The sequence below is a fragment of the Scomber japonicus genome, chromosome 9 (genome assembly GCF_027409825.1).
Source record: "Scomber japonicus isolate fScoJap1 chromosome 9, fScoJap1.pri, whole genome shotgun sequence".
NCBI lineage: Eukaryota > Metazoa > Chordata > Actinopteri > Scombriformes > Scombridae > Scomber > Scomber japonicus.
Genome location: NC_070586.1, coordinates 25,958,028 through 25,974,930, shown reverse-complemented (window position 1 = coordinate 25,974,930; position 16,903 = coordinate 25,958,028). Strand labels below are relative to the sequence as shown.

The 16,903-nt window shown below is 39.8% G+C and overlaps 1 protein-coding gene across 2 annotated transcripts in view; it reads left to right on the top strand.

The window, feature by feature from the left end:
* The first annotated feature begins 3,941 nt into the window (after positions 1 to 3,941).
* The window catches only part of mctp1a (multiple C2 domains, transmembrane 1a), a 134,714-nt gene continuing 121,752 nt past the window's right edge, over positions 3,942 to 16,903 (top strand). For both annotated transcript variants that reach the window (XM_053324820.1, XM_053324821.1), the window contains exon 1: positions 3,942 to 4,463. In XM_053324820.1, coding sequence (XP_053180795.1) covers positions 3,942 to 4,463 — 522 coding nt within the window. The remainder of the gene's footprint in view (positions 4,464 to 16,903) is intronic.

Sequence of the window (16,903 nt, the reverse complement as noted above, 5' to 3'; positions counted from 1 at the left end):
GGCAAGATATTTGATCCCAAATTGCCCCCAATGGCTGTGCAACGGTGTGTGAACGGGTGAATGTGACTTGTAGTTTAAGAGTGCTTTTACTCCAAAGAAATACTGTGAACTGCAATCTCTGTCCCCAACAACTGGAAACAGAATGGTTTTGTAGGTAGGGTGTGCATAAGATCAGATGATTCAGTATGTCAACTAAGGCAAAGTGATCTTTAAAGGTAAAGGCAGGTAAATACAGTAGGGCCTATCTTGAAAGATTGAGTACTATCATTTTCGGTCAAGATTGGTTCAACAACTTTAAACATTACCTTTGTCTCAACCCCCTTTTTATTGTAGGCTACAGTTATTTACTGTCTCTGTTTGATGGGTGGAATGTTGAATCATTGAAATACTGAAAAGATGACGTATGAAAATTGTCACCATTTGTATTAAAATATTCGGAATAATAAACTTGTATTTGGGTTGATATATATTGTTTAAAGATACCTTTTTAAACATTTTCAGGTGGCCACTAATTTGGATCAACTTACCCCAAAACTGGGGCAAGGTGAGCCATAAGACCACTTTTTTGAGAAGTCATATTTCCATTTCCATTGATAGGAGACATCCTGAAATTACAGCAGATGTTTTACTTCTGGATCACTGTTCCTTGCTTAGAGGATAGCATAAGTAAAAAATGGCTCAATTTATCCCACTCTCCTCTATTATATATAGGTGAGACATAATGTAGTTATTATTCAGTGTGTGTCTGATGGCAGCCTTACCGCTCGGTCACATTCTTATGTTAAAATCAATAAAACAAATATTTCATAGACTATCTACAGGCATTACAATAAATATGTTCAATTTTTATTAACACCAATATAATAAGCAGTAATAATTGTTTTTTTTTCAGTTTCAGAATACTCACAGACCTTTGCTTTTCTTCCTCTGGAGTTCATATGTTTGGGCTGTCACTGGGTAACTGTGGTCTCCTTGAGAGGGGGTGTGTCTTCCGGCCAGTGTGTATTTATCAACACAGTAATGTGAGAATGATGTGTAGTGTTGAAGCAGCTCAACTCTGCAGAATATCAGCCAACATTGGATTGTGAACATTAGTTTAGCTTGAAGTTCAAGAAATGTGGGTAACCAACTGATCAGTCCACAAAACAGCATAGTAATAGTTCTCAAAAGATATTTGAACATGATAAGTTAAACAGCAAGTGCACTTATTTGTCCAAGGTAAGATCCCTGCTGCTTTTCACTTCAGCCTTCTACATAATCTATGATCTGGATGGATGACAACTACCATTTTATAATTGGAGAAGGTTGCACTTCAGCAATGGAGTGCTAAACCAAAAACCCAGGAAGCATGTTCCAAAAATATGAAAAGATAACACAGCTTGTGTGTTGTGGCACAGAGCCTTCAACAGAGTGTATCATTTCATAATATGTTTTTTTTTCACTTTATTCTAACACTTTATTTGGTGTCATGAAACATTATAATTGGCACCCCATTACACTGGAGTAAACCTAATCATGACAGATTATTACTGGTATTTCATTAAGGGTCTACTGCATTCATCTGCTTCCTCTTGTAAGACAATATTAGCATATAACAGCTTTAAATGCAGCTAAATGTGACTAATTACTGTACAGATTACCAACACATACTATCAGCCATTCAGTAAGCATTTGCCTGTCAAAATCTGTTCTCAAGCTGTTTGAGTAAAGCACTAAAGCTTAGTTTTTTCAGTGTATCTGTGCCCTGGACCAGCACTAAGATGAACTGAGGTTGTATCAGGTTGGTCTGTTTTGTTTGGTGTATGCAGGCTGTGGCTAGAAAACAGAATATGTAATGACTTGAACTGGGCAACGAGAGTAAGGGGATGTTAACCAACCCATTAAATGTGTCAGCTTGCATCCTCTCTCTCTGCTGTCCCACTGAACACAACACAAAAGTATTCTTCATTGTGTTGTACATGGCTATTCATTTTACATTCAGATTTCCTCTAACTGAATGAATTATGGAGGGCATGATCCATCCCCTGGAGTGAAAATGGCCTTATCGCGTTTCATTTAACCAAGGCTCAGCCTACATCATGCAGTGTGAGTCAAGTTGTTCAAGTAGTCACACTGAATTATGTGAAATTGCAGTGGACCCCACATTATTGAGTTTGTATGTATCTGATTGCAGGTGTGTGTGTGTTCTCAACCGCACACACTGTGGGTTATCACCAGGAGCAGGATCTTTAATAGGAAAGGTCTGCACAGTGCAGACTCATCAGTTATCTATGCTGGCCCAATAGAAAAGCCAATGGCAGCTGAGAGGGATGGTTTGGCTCACATGCTTGAATCTCCATCTACTTAAATGAAGAATGGATTCAGGGCAGTTCACTGTGTTGCTGCCAGTGCCCTCTCAGTTGTAATTTAAGTGATTTATTTTGTCAGACGGATGAGATCAAGTGATCCCAAGCTACACAAAATTCAGACTCCTCACTGACTACTCATCAGTTTTTAATATAGATGGATTGATAAAGATTACTTATTGCTTTGTCTACACGTCACTAACAATGTTACAGTTGTTGTATTATGTCCTCTTCTATATACAAAACTGTAAGTCAATGTTTATATCAACAACTCTCAGCTACTAAAGGCTGATTATCATTTTCTCATTATTACAGGTCAAAACTAAGAGCCCCCAACAGAAGGCTACTCACACCTTCATCATCACTTCTACACGTGATGCAGAGGTCAGATTAATGTGTTAAATAATAATAAATGCCCATGCAGGCAAGATATAAGGCCTACTACGATGCCTTAGATTAACATTTCCCCTGTGTAGTCGGCTTAAATGAATAAGGTTATAACATCCCTTTTTATATTTTACCTGCTCAAAGTGAAATTTCACTGACATTGTCTGCAGTGTAAAGGTCAGGTTAAGACCATGTGTTTGTACATGTTTGTGTGTAACTGAGAGTTAAATGGAGGGAGGTATTCATTTTAATAATGGTCTCTGTGTGTTTGTTTATATAAGTGTGGGTACAGTGTTAACCAGGGGGGACGGAACAGGCCAGTACTGAAGCAAGGGCCAGAAGGGAAGATGTAATGAGTGATTATACAAATCGCAGCAGCACAGCTTCCAAAAAGAGAAAAGGCCTGTATGCTGCTGCATGTGGGTGATAACATTCACTGAAGCTAGACCTATTTGACAGGAACAACTCATCCAAATATGCCTACAGAGCAGGATCATCCACATTACACAAAACAGAACAAATTCAAAATCTCTAAAAAAAATGTAAAATGTTATATTTATTGCCAGTCATCTTTAGATTGACCAAGGTCACTGCTCTAGAAAAGTGAGTCTGGAGGCTGTTGCTCACCATGCACACATATATCACACTGTAAAGGGATAAATTCAAAAGGGGGTGGCAGGGGTTCCACAATTGTACCATAAACCTCTCCATGAGGCGTTGTGGGGTTGCATTATGCAATCACTTGCATAGAGATTATCCAGTCAAATTACATGGTTGGCCAGAGGGAGGCGCGGTGCTTCGTTCTTCTTTCATTTGAACATATGGGGAAGTTTGACCAAACCCTGGTTAAGCACAGTGGACAGAGCAGAGACGCACAGACATTCAGCAACCGTCTAGCAAACATTTTTATGTATCCCAGCTTAAGTGAACACTGAGCTCCAACTTTACCATTGGTTTTCCAATAGATGAAGCTATAACTTGTCATTTAAAAAGCGTGCAGCACAGTGTGTGACATCAATTTACAGTACTGCCTGCACAGGCAACCTTCTACAAGGTTCGTTGGGAGACTTCATCATCACAGTGTGCGTCTCCTTCTTGGCGCCCTAAAGTGATCATCAGTGGAAGTGCTCCCGTGCTGCAGCAGCACAACTGTGACATCCTTTCACTATACGGAGTGTGCTCAGGCTGGCTGGCTGCTGCACCGGCACCATGGAGCAAAAATCACCTAAGGATGAAGGCGCCGCTAAGGGACAAGAGTCTCTGTCCTACCAGCGGAGAATGTGGAAGAATTTCCAGGAGAAAACCAAGCCATGGCTTAGTCCTAAATTGGGATCGGAGCGTCGTGGTACCGGTGGTGCGGAGGGCAGCAAAAAGGAATCGGGGTTATGGATGTTTAAGAGGAAAAAGAAACAGCTGGACCGGGTGTTTTCGTCGTCTCAGCCGAATCTGTGTTGCTCTCCCCCGGCACCTTTTGATGCAGACAAGTCACTTGGAAGTGACTCGGTTCCCGGCACCAGCAGCGACGGGCAGACCCTTGGCGCAGCTTCTGGGGCCACGGGGAGCAAGCCCGAGCTGACTGCGCACGGGAGCCCCAAACTCCCCGTTTCCCAGCTGATAATGTACCAGCAAAAGAGCTCCTCTCTCGGCTCTGCGTGCTTCGAAAAACTGGTGGTGGACCCGGCCGCGGTGATGGGAGAGGAGGAGCAGCTGCGTAAAAACGCAAGTGATTCTGTGAGTAGAGACGCATATGGTAAAACACTCATCTGATAGATTATTTGTTACCACCAAACAAAGCTATTGCAACAATTAAAATCCATTAGGAGGTGGGCTGGGCTGGGCTACATTGCTCTGAAAAATTGAATAAAACAGACAAGTTTCGTGATGCTGCTGGTACAACGTGCTCGCTTCTCATATCATGTGACACACATTGATTTGCCAATGCACTGCGTTCTTTACTCTGTCCTGTCGCTTGTATGGCTGAATGGGCCAGGTGACTACAACCAGTTACGGTGTATGCCTATGTGACCATCACCAGTGCCAAGATTACATCACAAGCTGCTTGGTTTGATATCATTCCACCATATTACCATCACAGTCATCCCATGCCATATAGCATGACTCTGTAAGGTTATTTTAAATTAATGTCTGTGTGTCTGGTACGATTTTAACACAGACTACATGCTCTCATTAACAGCCTCATTTTGCCTGCTCACATCCTTTTCTTCCAGTTAAGGGATTGTCCCCTTAGCGTCACAGTCCATCTGTCACAGTGCCCTTGCCTGTGGTCAGACGCTGCAACAGGCACATATGCTCAAGGGTCCATCATGTCTTTCCTTTTCATGAAAAGTGGCCAGTTGGCAACAGGATAACAGGAACACAACCAGCAGTATTGGAGATTGATGGCATCTATATTCCCTCACCACCCAACGTGCTGAGTCAGTATGGCCTAGTAAAAAGCTACAACACGAAAGGTAATGACATGAGTTAGGAGAAAATCCTGGTTCAGTTATATAGAAAAGGCTGTATGATTGGTAATGCTTTCACTTCATGATCATGTCTAGACCCACAACTGGTCCCCCGGTGATAATCCCATCCACTAATCTCAGAGTGTGTTATGCCATTTCAGACAGACTGTCCTAATAGTTGATAGTACTGTCAATTATTAAATAATATTGAAGTTATTGTAAAGGTTTTTTTTCCTCACCACTCTTGAAGTGGTCTTAAACTGCTCTGAGCATCATCCAGAATGATGTCTAGCTGTGATTTAGCATACAAGTATGCTTCTCACCAGTGGGCTCAGTGCCAAAGATCTCTTATCCATTAGATCTCTGGGAGAAGTGCACTGCAATCAGCTGAAGAGGTAAAGGAGAACAAGTATTAACGACTTCATTGAAATATATCTTGCAGCTTCATCACAGAATTTCACCAGTTCATTTAGCTACATAAATACACTGATATCTCACTTTGCCAAATAAACTTTTAGCATTCAGCGTGAGCCATTAAATACCTTCTGTGGTTGCCATGTTTATACAAGTGTTGCTCATTTCTTGGATTTATCGCATGCCTGAAAAGAAGAGAGCAGTGGCAACCACTAATTTACAATAACAAAGCTTCATCCTCTCAGGCTGTGGGAATGTGATAAGAGAGTTGTTGTTAGCTTGATTATATGCAAGTACAATCACAGATCAGTAGTATCTTTCTGAATTATATAATGAGTTCAGAGGAATAAAATGGGAAACAGGAGATAAGGTGATGGGCTATGAGAAGAAATAAAGGTGATGGAGAGATGAGGTTAGTTCAAATTAAATAATAGATGATGTCAATTGAGATAAGAGACAATTAAAATGAAAGGAGATTAATTCCTGTGCTGTGCTGTGTGTGTGTGTGTGTGTGTGTGTGTGTGTGTGTGTGTGTGTGTGTGTGTGTGTGTGTGTGTGTTTGTGGGAGGGTTCAAATATGTGGGAGGGAAGTCGATAAAATGTTCAAAATTACAACACGCAGGCAGATAATCGACCTAAAAATGTCTATTGGTGAATGTGCATTTCTGTGGCTATATACAGAGTACATGTGCATGTTAACAATGCACTCAAGGTATGTGCTGCCTAAACACTTCCCTACCACAATGAAATATTATAGTCAACCACCAATCCAGCATCAGGTGAGTGTATATCACTCCTCATTACTGAAATGAGAGCATAGAGCTCCAAGCCACAATTTCATAAATGAATAAAGAATAAATATTTGGAAGGTAAATGACAGAGGATATTAACACCAGGTTCTGGGAGTCACTTCATTATTGATTCATGGAGGAAATAATAAACAAATTTTATCTAGCTGCTCACAATGCAATGCAGTTGGATTTGAATATGTTAATGTGTATCAGTGCATGTGCATGTTTTTGTGTGCATGTGAAGGCCACATTAAAAACATGCAACAGGGGAAAGCACCTGCTCAAACAGAGAATGGTTAGTCAGTCTTGATATTGAGTTGCAGCTTCTTTTGTACTAACCCTTTTTCACACATCAAAAGCTGTAACACTGTGAAATGAATAAGGGGTATTGGCTTTACCTGGATGCATCTCAGTAAAATAGCAGGAGTTTTGTTAGCCATAGGTAGCCTATGTTTTTTTTTAAATACACAGTGCTTACATTATGAATCAATATACGAAGTCCACATTATATCCAATTAAATGATTTATTGGAAACCAAACAACATAGGCATGAGGTGTGGAGAGTAACTGCACCAGTACACCAAATGGAGTATATGGATGTGTGAGAAAAATGTATGCTCTACAGAAAAAGACAATAACACCAAAACAAACCCAAAACGTGGAGAGATGTGAAGCCAAGGAGAGAGAGCGAGACAATAAGACTGATATTCATAGAGGCCTAGCCAGGTGTCATCACAATACCTCAGTGACCCACCCTGTCTGCCAGCTCCTGCAGGAAGTGGCCAATTGAGCCATTGCAGGCAAAAGGTGGGGTTGTAACAATATCTATGTTTGAATCTTTTTTATTTTGCTTTTCCTCTTTTGGTCTCTTTTTCCATTTCATATTTAAATGAGTTTTTATTATATTTCAATACGCTTTTCACACACTCGTCTCATACACTCTTTGTTAAATGCATATTTCATATTCATTGAGCTAAACCTTCTTGATTTCATTCACCCCATACAGCTGCTCTGTAGTAGTCATTCTCTGCTGTGGTTAACCCTCTAACCCTCAGTCTTCAGCAGAGTTTCCCTTCAATCATTATGTGACTGAACTTTTCTTGAAACCTTGTGTCCTGTAAAAAATCGCTATAAAATAGCATTGAGTGGAGACAGCTTTATTTTATAGGCCAGACTGACCAGCTCATAACAAAAAATAATTGTAGTCCTAAATGCCAGTGAGGTAATACATGTGTTTATCTATATCACCGACGTGGGGCATTGTGTTAACAGAGTGGGACGCAATTTACCATAAATCCCTTGTGAGTAACCTTTATCAAATCTAGACTGTGGTTTCGTTTTTTGTCCGGTGAGCCATCTAGACCTGTACTCATCTCTTGCCACTCATTCTACCTTGTTTGGTGTCATTCAGGATTCTCCTCCCCATGGGGATTCCCTCTGATTGTTTTCCTTCCACTAAATATGGCTGTGAAATCCATAGTCCATAATTTATTAATATATTTACACAGTAGGACCTATCTCATTGTGTATTAAGTCTAAAAACACAGTAATTAACATGATACTGTAGAGATCACAGTAGGCCTACAACACACCAGAAAATCACAATAAACGGTAGGCTATGTTATTATTGAAAACCACAGTAACTAATATATGACTGTAGACTATTGCAAGATGTGTTTGGCCTTTTTAACAAAACATGTTACTTTATCAGCCTGTAGAGCAATCAAGCCATTATCATGCCCAGTTTTACTCTGATCACTCAATTTGCTAGTTGTGTACTGTACACTGAAGGACTAGCCTACATTTTAACTCTGAAGTTATTAGGGTAGAAAGACCTAAAATCGTCCCTCCCTTACCCCCAAAACAAACAAACAAACAAAATCACGTAGAAATCAAATGTGACGTAGTGACGTACTATAAACGTAGCTGTGCGTCAGGTGGCGCAGTAGTTTTTGTCCACGCTATCATATTTGTGACAGTTAGACCCCCCCAGATTACGGGAAATAAAAAACAAAACAAACAAAAACAAAACAAGCGGAATTTAAGAAAAGAAAAAAACCCACCACCAGTAGGACAGCCAGAAACAGCTGCACCTGGGCAATTCTCCGGGTCCAAAAAAGCGAGGGAAAATGACAGGTGAACTGTTAGCATCTCATGAACTTCTGCAACTGTTGCTAACACCCATTTGAACTGTTTGGGGCCAACATACAGGGCCAGATATAACCACATAGCTGCTATACAAAGGCAGAAGGAGTAGATTAAGTCAACAGTTGGATATTAGGGTATATATATTTAAACACCTTACCATTACTTCTGTATCTTACTGGCCGGGGGGAACGGCTACTTTCATCGACGACCCATGTTTCACACACCGTATGTCCGGTTAGCGCAACGCTGACTTTAATTATTGGTGAGTAGTTAACTCTTTGGCATTAGTCTTACTAGTAACATGTAGCTGTGCAATGATTTATACGCTCCTCTCATTTTAAGCTGCCTGCTTTCCCATGTTTCACTGGACGGAAATGTCGCTGTCCATGGTGTTGATTTGTGGCTGTATTAACCTGGCAGGGCTGCATCCAGACTAATGGGCTGCTGAAGTGGACTCAAGTGAGTTTCTTCTAAGCTTCAATCAATTTCAATGTATACTACTTTGTCTCCATGCTTGACCACAGACGTGAATTAAATAACGTCTTTGTGTCAGAGCTGTTATAGTGCTTTCCCCCATGTGTTCACATTAGTTTTAGTCAGTGGTGCAATGTAACCCAAGTAGACAGTATTGATCCAAGTAGAAATTTGGGGCACTTGTACTTCACTGGAGTATTTCCATTTTATGCTGCTTTGTACTTAACATACTTTATACTCCATCATACACATTTTACAGAACTTTTTTACCTCACTTCATTTGTTTCACAGCTAGAGTAGTTACTTTCTAGATTCATGTTTTACAAACAAAACAGGATGATCTTATGTAATATGAATCATTGTTACATTGAACTGAACAGTATGCTTAATAGTTAAGATTAGCCCCATCTTAACTATAGTAACTATAGTAAAATACTTCTTACACAATAGCTTTAATAAAAGGCCAATACTATAAAATATAATAGTATCACACTCATTTTCTGCATAGTAGTAGCTTGCTTTACTTTTACTGAAGTAATATTTTCAATGTAGGTCTTGTAATTGAGTATTTTCACAGTGTCGTAATACTGCGTTCACTTAACTAAAGGATATCAATACTACTTCTCCCTCCACTGGCTTTAGTATAGGGTATGTAACCTTCATATGAAAGACAAACAAAACAGGCAGCACTTTTTTTTTCTTTTAAGAAGAGATTCAATCAACTCTCTGTTTACAGTACCAATTCAGGTCTCCCCCCTCCTCCCTCCATCCTCCCTTATGCTCAGCTCATATGGAGTGCTTTAAAATATTCAACACTTATGAACCAGAGAAGTAGGTTTTTGTGTCACAGAGGCTATACACCCACAATCTAATGCTAAATATATCAGATGTAAAAGATGCATGGAGGGTATTCCCATTCATGTAACTGGCTCATAGATAAAGTGTATGGCAGCGCCTGAAGAGAATACACCTGTTTTTTTATGTACATGGGCAGGACAAGAGTCTAATCCATGTAAACCACTGATTGAAGGCTTGTAGTTAGTAAACCAATTATAATAAATATTGGTAAATATTCTGTAATGGCAGAATCAGGATTTGTGTTAAATCTCTAAACCTTCAATTAATTAATTATTCATAACATTGACACATTGTTGGAAGAAGCAAGGCAGACACTTTTGGACTCTACTCTTAGATTTTGGCTGATGTTGTAGAAACTATATCTATACTGTCTAGCTCATGCCACAGAAGACAGTTCACAGCCTTGTGACTTATGGAAAAGGAGTCATTTATTCTGCACAGAAGAAAAGAGACTGACTCTCACACACCCAAATGAACATTATATACAAAGATAGGCAGAGCTACAGAAGTCAAAACACACATCAGTGTCTCTTGTTATTTTCCACAACCCCAGCTTGCTCGTCACCTCATTCTTCCTCATCACACTCTGCTCCCAAAATTTGTCCTTGATCTGCTGCATTCTCACATCACATTCCTGCTCTTTAGTTGAATCTCTGCACATACACCCTGCCTCTAACTCTTTCACAGAAAATAACCGTTGCTGATTTACCTCTGCAATACCATAATACTTTTACTTTTAATGAAATATACAGCAGCTCCATACATTTAGCATATCAGATACATTTTGGGTGGCTTTAGAGACTGTCCACTTTGATATGGCAATGATTGTGAAATGAGCAGTGTTTATATGCTGCAGGAAAAAAGTGTCTTTTTTGTGACTGAGATCTGATTTGTGTTGCTAGATTCGCATCATGGCCACTGAAACAGCCTGTGGCCTCGTTCTGGAGTGTCCTGATGGCAGCTTAAATTAGGGATTCATTGCCATTGTCAGTTGTAACAGACACTGACAAGCACATGATTGATGCTGACCTCGCAGCAGTCTGGGCAACAGGAACTTTTGGAAAAAACACATTGGAGATATGAAGTGTGACTGGCACCATTTGGGGATGCTGATGGATTTTTGCTCACACTCAGTGATTAAGTGTCTGTTAGTGGCGGGTGTCTGCTTCCCACACTGAGGAGTGTGCCCTTTTTCTGCCATGGGAACCTGTGAAGTATGTGTGATAGAGGAATCGAGTGGTTTTACCTGTAGACGAGTGCAAGGATCAGCAGTAAATGTAGATTTAATTTAAGCTGAAGGATGTAGCATGGTAGCTCAGTTTTTTGCAGTGTTTCCTGACAGACTGAAGCTGATGTCCAGTTCTCTTACTTCACTTTTTTCACAACAGCTGCCAGCATCCAGAAACATGCAGCTTAGGTGCATCAAAAGCCTTAAGTGTCTGTACTCTGTATTCATAAATGTGAGCATTATCTACCTTTTAGCTGTGCATTGAAATAGTGACCTGAATACTTCATCTGACTTCTTCTCCCTTGATACAGATTCTGATACCTCAACTCAGAGAATCTGATACAAGGTCCATGTTTTCTCCCAAAATTTAAAATAAGTATCCCTCACTGCGTTGAACTTACTGGAATAATCTTTAAGGTTTTCGGAGGCATTAAAACATACTCAGCAGCTCACTTTTCTATTCATGGACTTTTAATACATGAATAGATTAATGGACATGAATCACTGTCATAGAAGTCTGGATGTCACCTCAGTCACCTCTGGATGTTTGTGGGAAATTATTATCTTAAAAAATTCTGACAACACACAAACATACACTGAACACCCCTAAAGAGCATGCTTATTATATTGCAAAAGCTATCAAATTCAACTATGACTGTTACTAATGATAATAAAAAATAATCAGTTAAAATGTTTGTCTTCCAAATGCTTATTTTGAACAAAAGTAGAAAAAAAGACATTTAGTTTAAAATAACGTGAAACATAGAAAAGCTGCAAACTGTCACTGTGTAGAGGCTGGAATGGATACATTTAAAAAAAATATGGCCAATTAATTTTTATGGTTAATTTTTTTCTCCATGTAAGCCAGATTAACTTTTACTTCATCAAACCTAATGTCTTACTCTATTTTGGTTCAGCTCGTCTCCTTCTGTCAGTCTTGCAGCATGTTGTCTGAAGTGTTCCTCCAGCAAGGTCACAAACTGTGTTTCTGCCGGTCCTTGCTCTCAGTGAGTCTTCTTTTCCTTCCTCCCATCACCCCCCAGTACGTCCTTGATGGATAACCTTACCTGCACTGTGTCCCTGATCTATCTCACATCTCTCCTCTGATCCTAGTCTTAGTCTCTCTGATAACAACATAAAAGCTCTCTGAGGTCAAATCCAAAATATATCTCAGTCTGTCAGAAGAACGACATTGTGTTACATGCCAGCTTTGCTCTTTCCAGTCTCAGCAGGCCCCATTACACATTCTCATACACATACAATCTGGTAAAGGGAAACTTGAGTATATTTCAACTGGGACCCTATTTTCCCATCTTTTTGTGACTAATGGGGTGACTAACGAGGACAACAATTTTTGAAATTGGTCGAGTATTGAGAGAGAGCGCTGCAGCCGGTGGCCATGAAATATTCTGCAGTGTAATCCTTTGGGGCAATAGCACCCTGTCAATGTACGTTCACTGAAAGTGTTTGTTTTTTGCCACTGACAGGCTCACATTATTAATATAAGTGTCTGGCAACATTATGGAAAGGACCCTATGAAGAAAAAAAGAAAAACACTTTCTGCACTCCAACTCCTCCCGGCACTCATCTCTTGTTCTCAGCTGAATATTCAGCCATGACAGAGCTGGAGAGAGGAGTGCCGGGAGGAGTTTACAGCTTAGTTTTATGTAAAGTTAACTCTTCCGAGATTTCAAAATGAGACTTTTCCTTGAGCGAGAATCGGTGAGGCATAATAATAAACTGAGCACATCAAGCAAATGGTAGAAAGAAAAATGTTTTATTTCTCTGTTGGGGCCTTTCCATAATGTTGACAGGCACTTATAATAATCTGATCCTGTCAGTGGCATAAACAAGAACTTTTAGTAGACGTACATGGACAGGGTATTACATTGCAGCACATTTCGTGGCTGCCGGCTGCAGCGCTCTCGCTCAATACTGGACCAATTTCAAAAATTGTTGTCCCCATTAGTTGCTTAGACAAGAAAAGATGGGAAAATAGGGTCCAGTTTCCTTTTAAGCATCTGCAGCTAACATATACACATGCATGCACAGACTTACCCTCACTGAGCACCTGGTGTTGCAAACAAGCTTACGCATGACAGTGGAAACTGCTAAATGACTCATGAGCCCACCTTCCTGATTTCCACTCAGAGCAAAAACGAGACTGATCACTGTCACAACACTGTCCCCCTCCCCCTCCTCCTCCTCCTCCTCTTACTTATTACAGTGATAAAGCATACTGGTAAATACTGCATATTTACAAAGGCCAGAAGCGGTGGCAAACATGATCGTCAGTCAGAGTAATGACAGAGCTGGTAACAGATGGGTCAGGCAGCCTTTAAATCAATAGATGGAGCTCGGGAATTAGCTTTCTAACTCTTAATGCCGCCCTCCCACATAGAACAATTATCACTGGATCGAGTCAGGACAAAGCGGTGGCTCAGTGTAGGTAGATGATGTGTGTATGTGTGTGTATGAGTAGGGAGGCTGGTCAAATTACAGATGACGTCCAACAATGACTAACCTCCTATGTGATATTTGTTGAATATCAGGATAACAGATAAGTGTTTGTGTTATTTGAGAGAAAGGCCATGATGAGCGACAGCGTAATTGTCTTGTTTAAGAGCCCCAAACAAAGCCTTTGTATCTGCTACTTATTGTATCCTTCTCTGACCTGCAACCCCAGCGCTCTTGAAAATGAACAACCTAGCAGCTGAGCTATAACAGCGTTTTTAAAGTGGGTTGGTTGCACAAGATGAAAGCAAGGACAAATCCCAGGCAGACAGACAACAGTGACATGGCACAGGTGGGTTGTGGCCTTCCTCTGTGGACAAAACAACACGTAGTGACCAAAGGCTGTGGGACGTTTTCTCTACTCCACATGCTAATCAATCAATCATTTGCAACTCAATGTAGACCCCACTTCCTTAGTGGTGAGTGCATATTGAATATTTGCAAATGAGCTTCCCTGCAGCATAGATGAAGCTGTCCCAATAGCCACTGAGTCCTAAGTGTTTCTGTAGGCCATTAGGATCAATATAGGAGCTCGGCTGTATGTTGGATGTTCCGCATATTAAGTGGTCATGCGTGCCTCTCATCTCAATTCAAGACTTAAATGAGCTGATTTATTTATTGTCACACTGATACCTAATTTGGGTTTCACATTAGTGTATTTAGTTGCCAGACACAAAATGTCCTGACAGTCCTGTACTGTTTCTGGCATAAAGTGTGCGTATCTGTGGCTGAATGATTGCATCAGATATAATGTGGCATGATGCCTTATGTCATATACTATTTCTGCCTAGATTCTTTTTTGTCAGAATGGCTATTTTGTTTTTATTTTGCCACAAAGCTGTTCAATCAATTTATTGAGATAGATTTATGGCAAAATAGTATATTGATGTAACAGTTACTGTCACTTCCTGAAGTTGTAAACATAAATAACAGAACCAGGACAGTGGCGTGTTTTATGCTTTAATGTTTCAGGACACTGAATTATTTTTGTCATCAGCCATTTGAACTCAAGGGAACAATTTTATATGATTTCCTGGGAAGTCACTGTATTGATCCACAGAGACAGTGTGAGTGAGAGAGAGAGATAAAGAGGAATAAACTTGTTGATACCATTATAAAGAGGTGGGGTTTTATTTAAACCCCACTGCATGGTTTCACTAATGCCTGCACAGCATTCAGTGAATATGGTGGTTGCAGAAGAAAGTGGACCTGAGCTGCTCCAGTCTAGGACTGATTTAGAGTTATAACTGACTGCCAATTTTCACTGCAGCTCACTTTGCTGTGAAAAACTGGTCACAAGAAATGTGCCAAGACAAATTAGCATCTTAAGATCTGGCTGCTATTTCTTTTCTAAGACTATGACTTCAACATGGATTAACTCCTGGACTAACAACATTATTATCTTAACAATTTGCTCTTATTGTCTTTGTCTGTTTAATTAATAAGGTCAAAATATATATTTTTCTCTGTCATTTTTGTTTATTTTTCTCTGAATATGCATAGTGGCAATGTCTGAGTGTTTCAAGTTAGTGTGTTCACTCTTCTAGCTACTGAATAGCTTCATCCTTTCATTTCATTCAGTGTGTGTGGGTGCGTGTGTGTGTGTGTGTGTGTGGGTGTTTGAAATAGCATCCTCATTAGATTATGGAATATCCATTAGCCGTCTACTGGATTCATTAAGTGTTTTATGTTGAAGTCCGTATGATTCCACAGTTAAGTGTGCTTTATTTTACTCAAGGTTAAACTAAATTCTAAATCTATCTAAATCTAAATCTTTTTAATTCTACATTTAGGGGATTTACTTTGTACTGATTCTCAGCCTTTACATTTCAAGTAATGCCAAGAGCAACTTAATTCCCAAGAGTCCGCAGAAACAAATACCTTGATTATTAATGCTACAACATATTTCAGTGCATTTCAATAAATTTTTGTTTATGGTAAAGAGAAATAGCACAAGAGAACTGGGTGCACAGACAATGTACATCATTCACAGAACAGGACATGATCAGTCGTTTGACTTTATTCCTTTCTCTGACTAGTCAGACATGAAAAATTGGATCATGCTTGTCCCTATTCCCTGATGAAACCCATCCTAGCCCCCCCTTTTTTGTTACTGACATGAAACCTGCAGGTGAAAAACATCATATTAGACAATGTGACAAATTCAATTTTCTTTCAAAGGTGACTAAAGAGCTTCAGACTAACTCAATTTAAGCAGCTTTTGGATACTTTGCCCACTGGCTTGCCATCTGCAGACATGACTACTGCTGTCCTGAAACATCGGTGTGGAAGGATGCACCCCGTTATGGCTGAGTAGAGCTCAATATGGAGAATTTTTCACATGAAAGCCTGTTTTGTTTATTTAAATCATTGCGCATGTTAGCTCGACCACGTGTCCTTTTATAAGACACACAATGACACAACTTGAACCAGTTCATAACTTATGACTCAGAGTGAGAGATTAGATTTAAGACGTTTCTCACCTCGCTGTGGCTTTCACATGTCAGTGGCTCATCACAAAACCTATTGAGTGCGTTTGCGTCAGTGTATCAGTGTGTATTTTTTTTGTGCTTGAGGGACATTTAGGCTCAGTGCCCAATGATGTAATAATTAAATTGAGTTGGACCTAGTGTAAGTTTTTTTTCCTGTGAGGTTTGTCATCAAATAAAAAATCAAAAGGGTCTGATCACTACAGGAAATACATTAGGATCAGCAGGTCAGACAGCAGACATGATGCAGGCAATATCTGTCATTAATCCAGATCAGTGGGTCTTGACAGTAACAGTGTGCTTTGAAACTGGTCAGTGACACTTTAGTACATAATTAAGCTTTTAAGTGGTGCTCCAACCAAAATCATGCATTGACTTTGTGAGTTGACAATGATATAAAATTGTGAATAATCTGACATGTTTTTGAATGCAGATACTCTTGCATAGATTAATTTAGAAAATCTATTTGAACACAACAATGTCACAGCTGTGCTTATGGCAGCTTGTTGTTTTAATATTCATTTTGTGTATTTCATGTCTGTAAAGCATACTTTGTCTGTCCTCTAAATTCACTGATTAGATTAATAACAATTTACACACTTACATAAATTCAATTCGCAGAGCTGTTAATCTGGAAAACTCAAATTTGTCACTTCATACATATTGTTTCTTTGGGTGTCTCTGTGAAGTCTTCCTTCCTTAGGTGGGTTTATTTTCTGACTGTGTGAAAGCAACATCCTTTTTGGCACATCTCAGTGTTGTGCCGTGTTAACCACAGCAGAGAATAGAA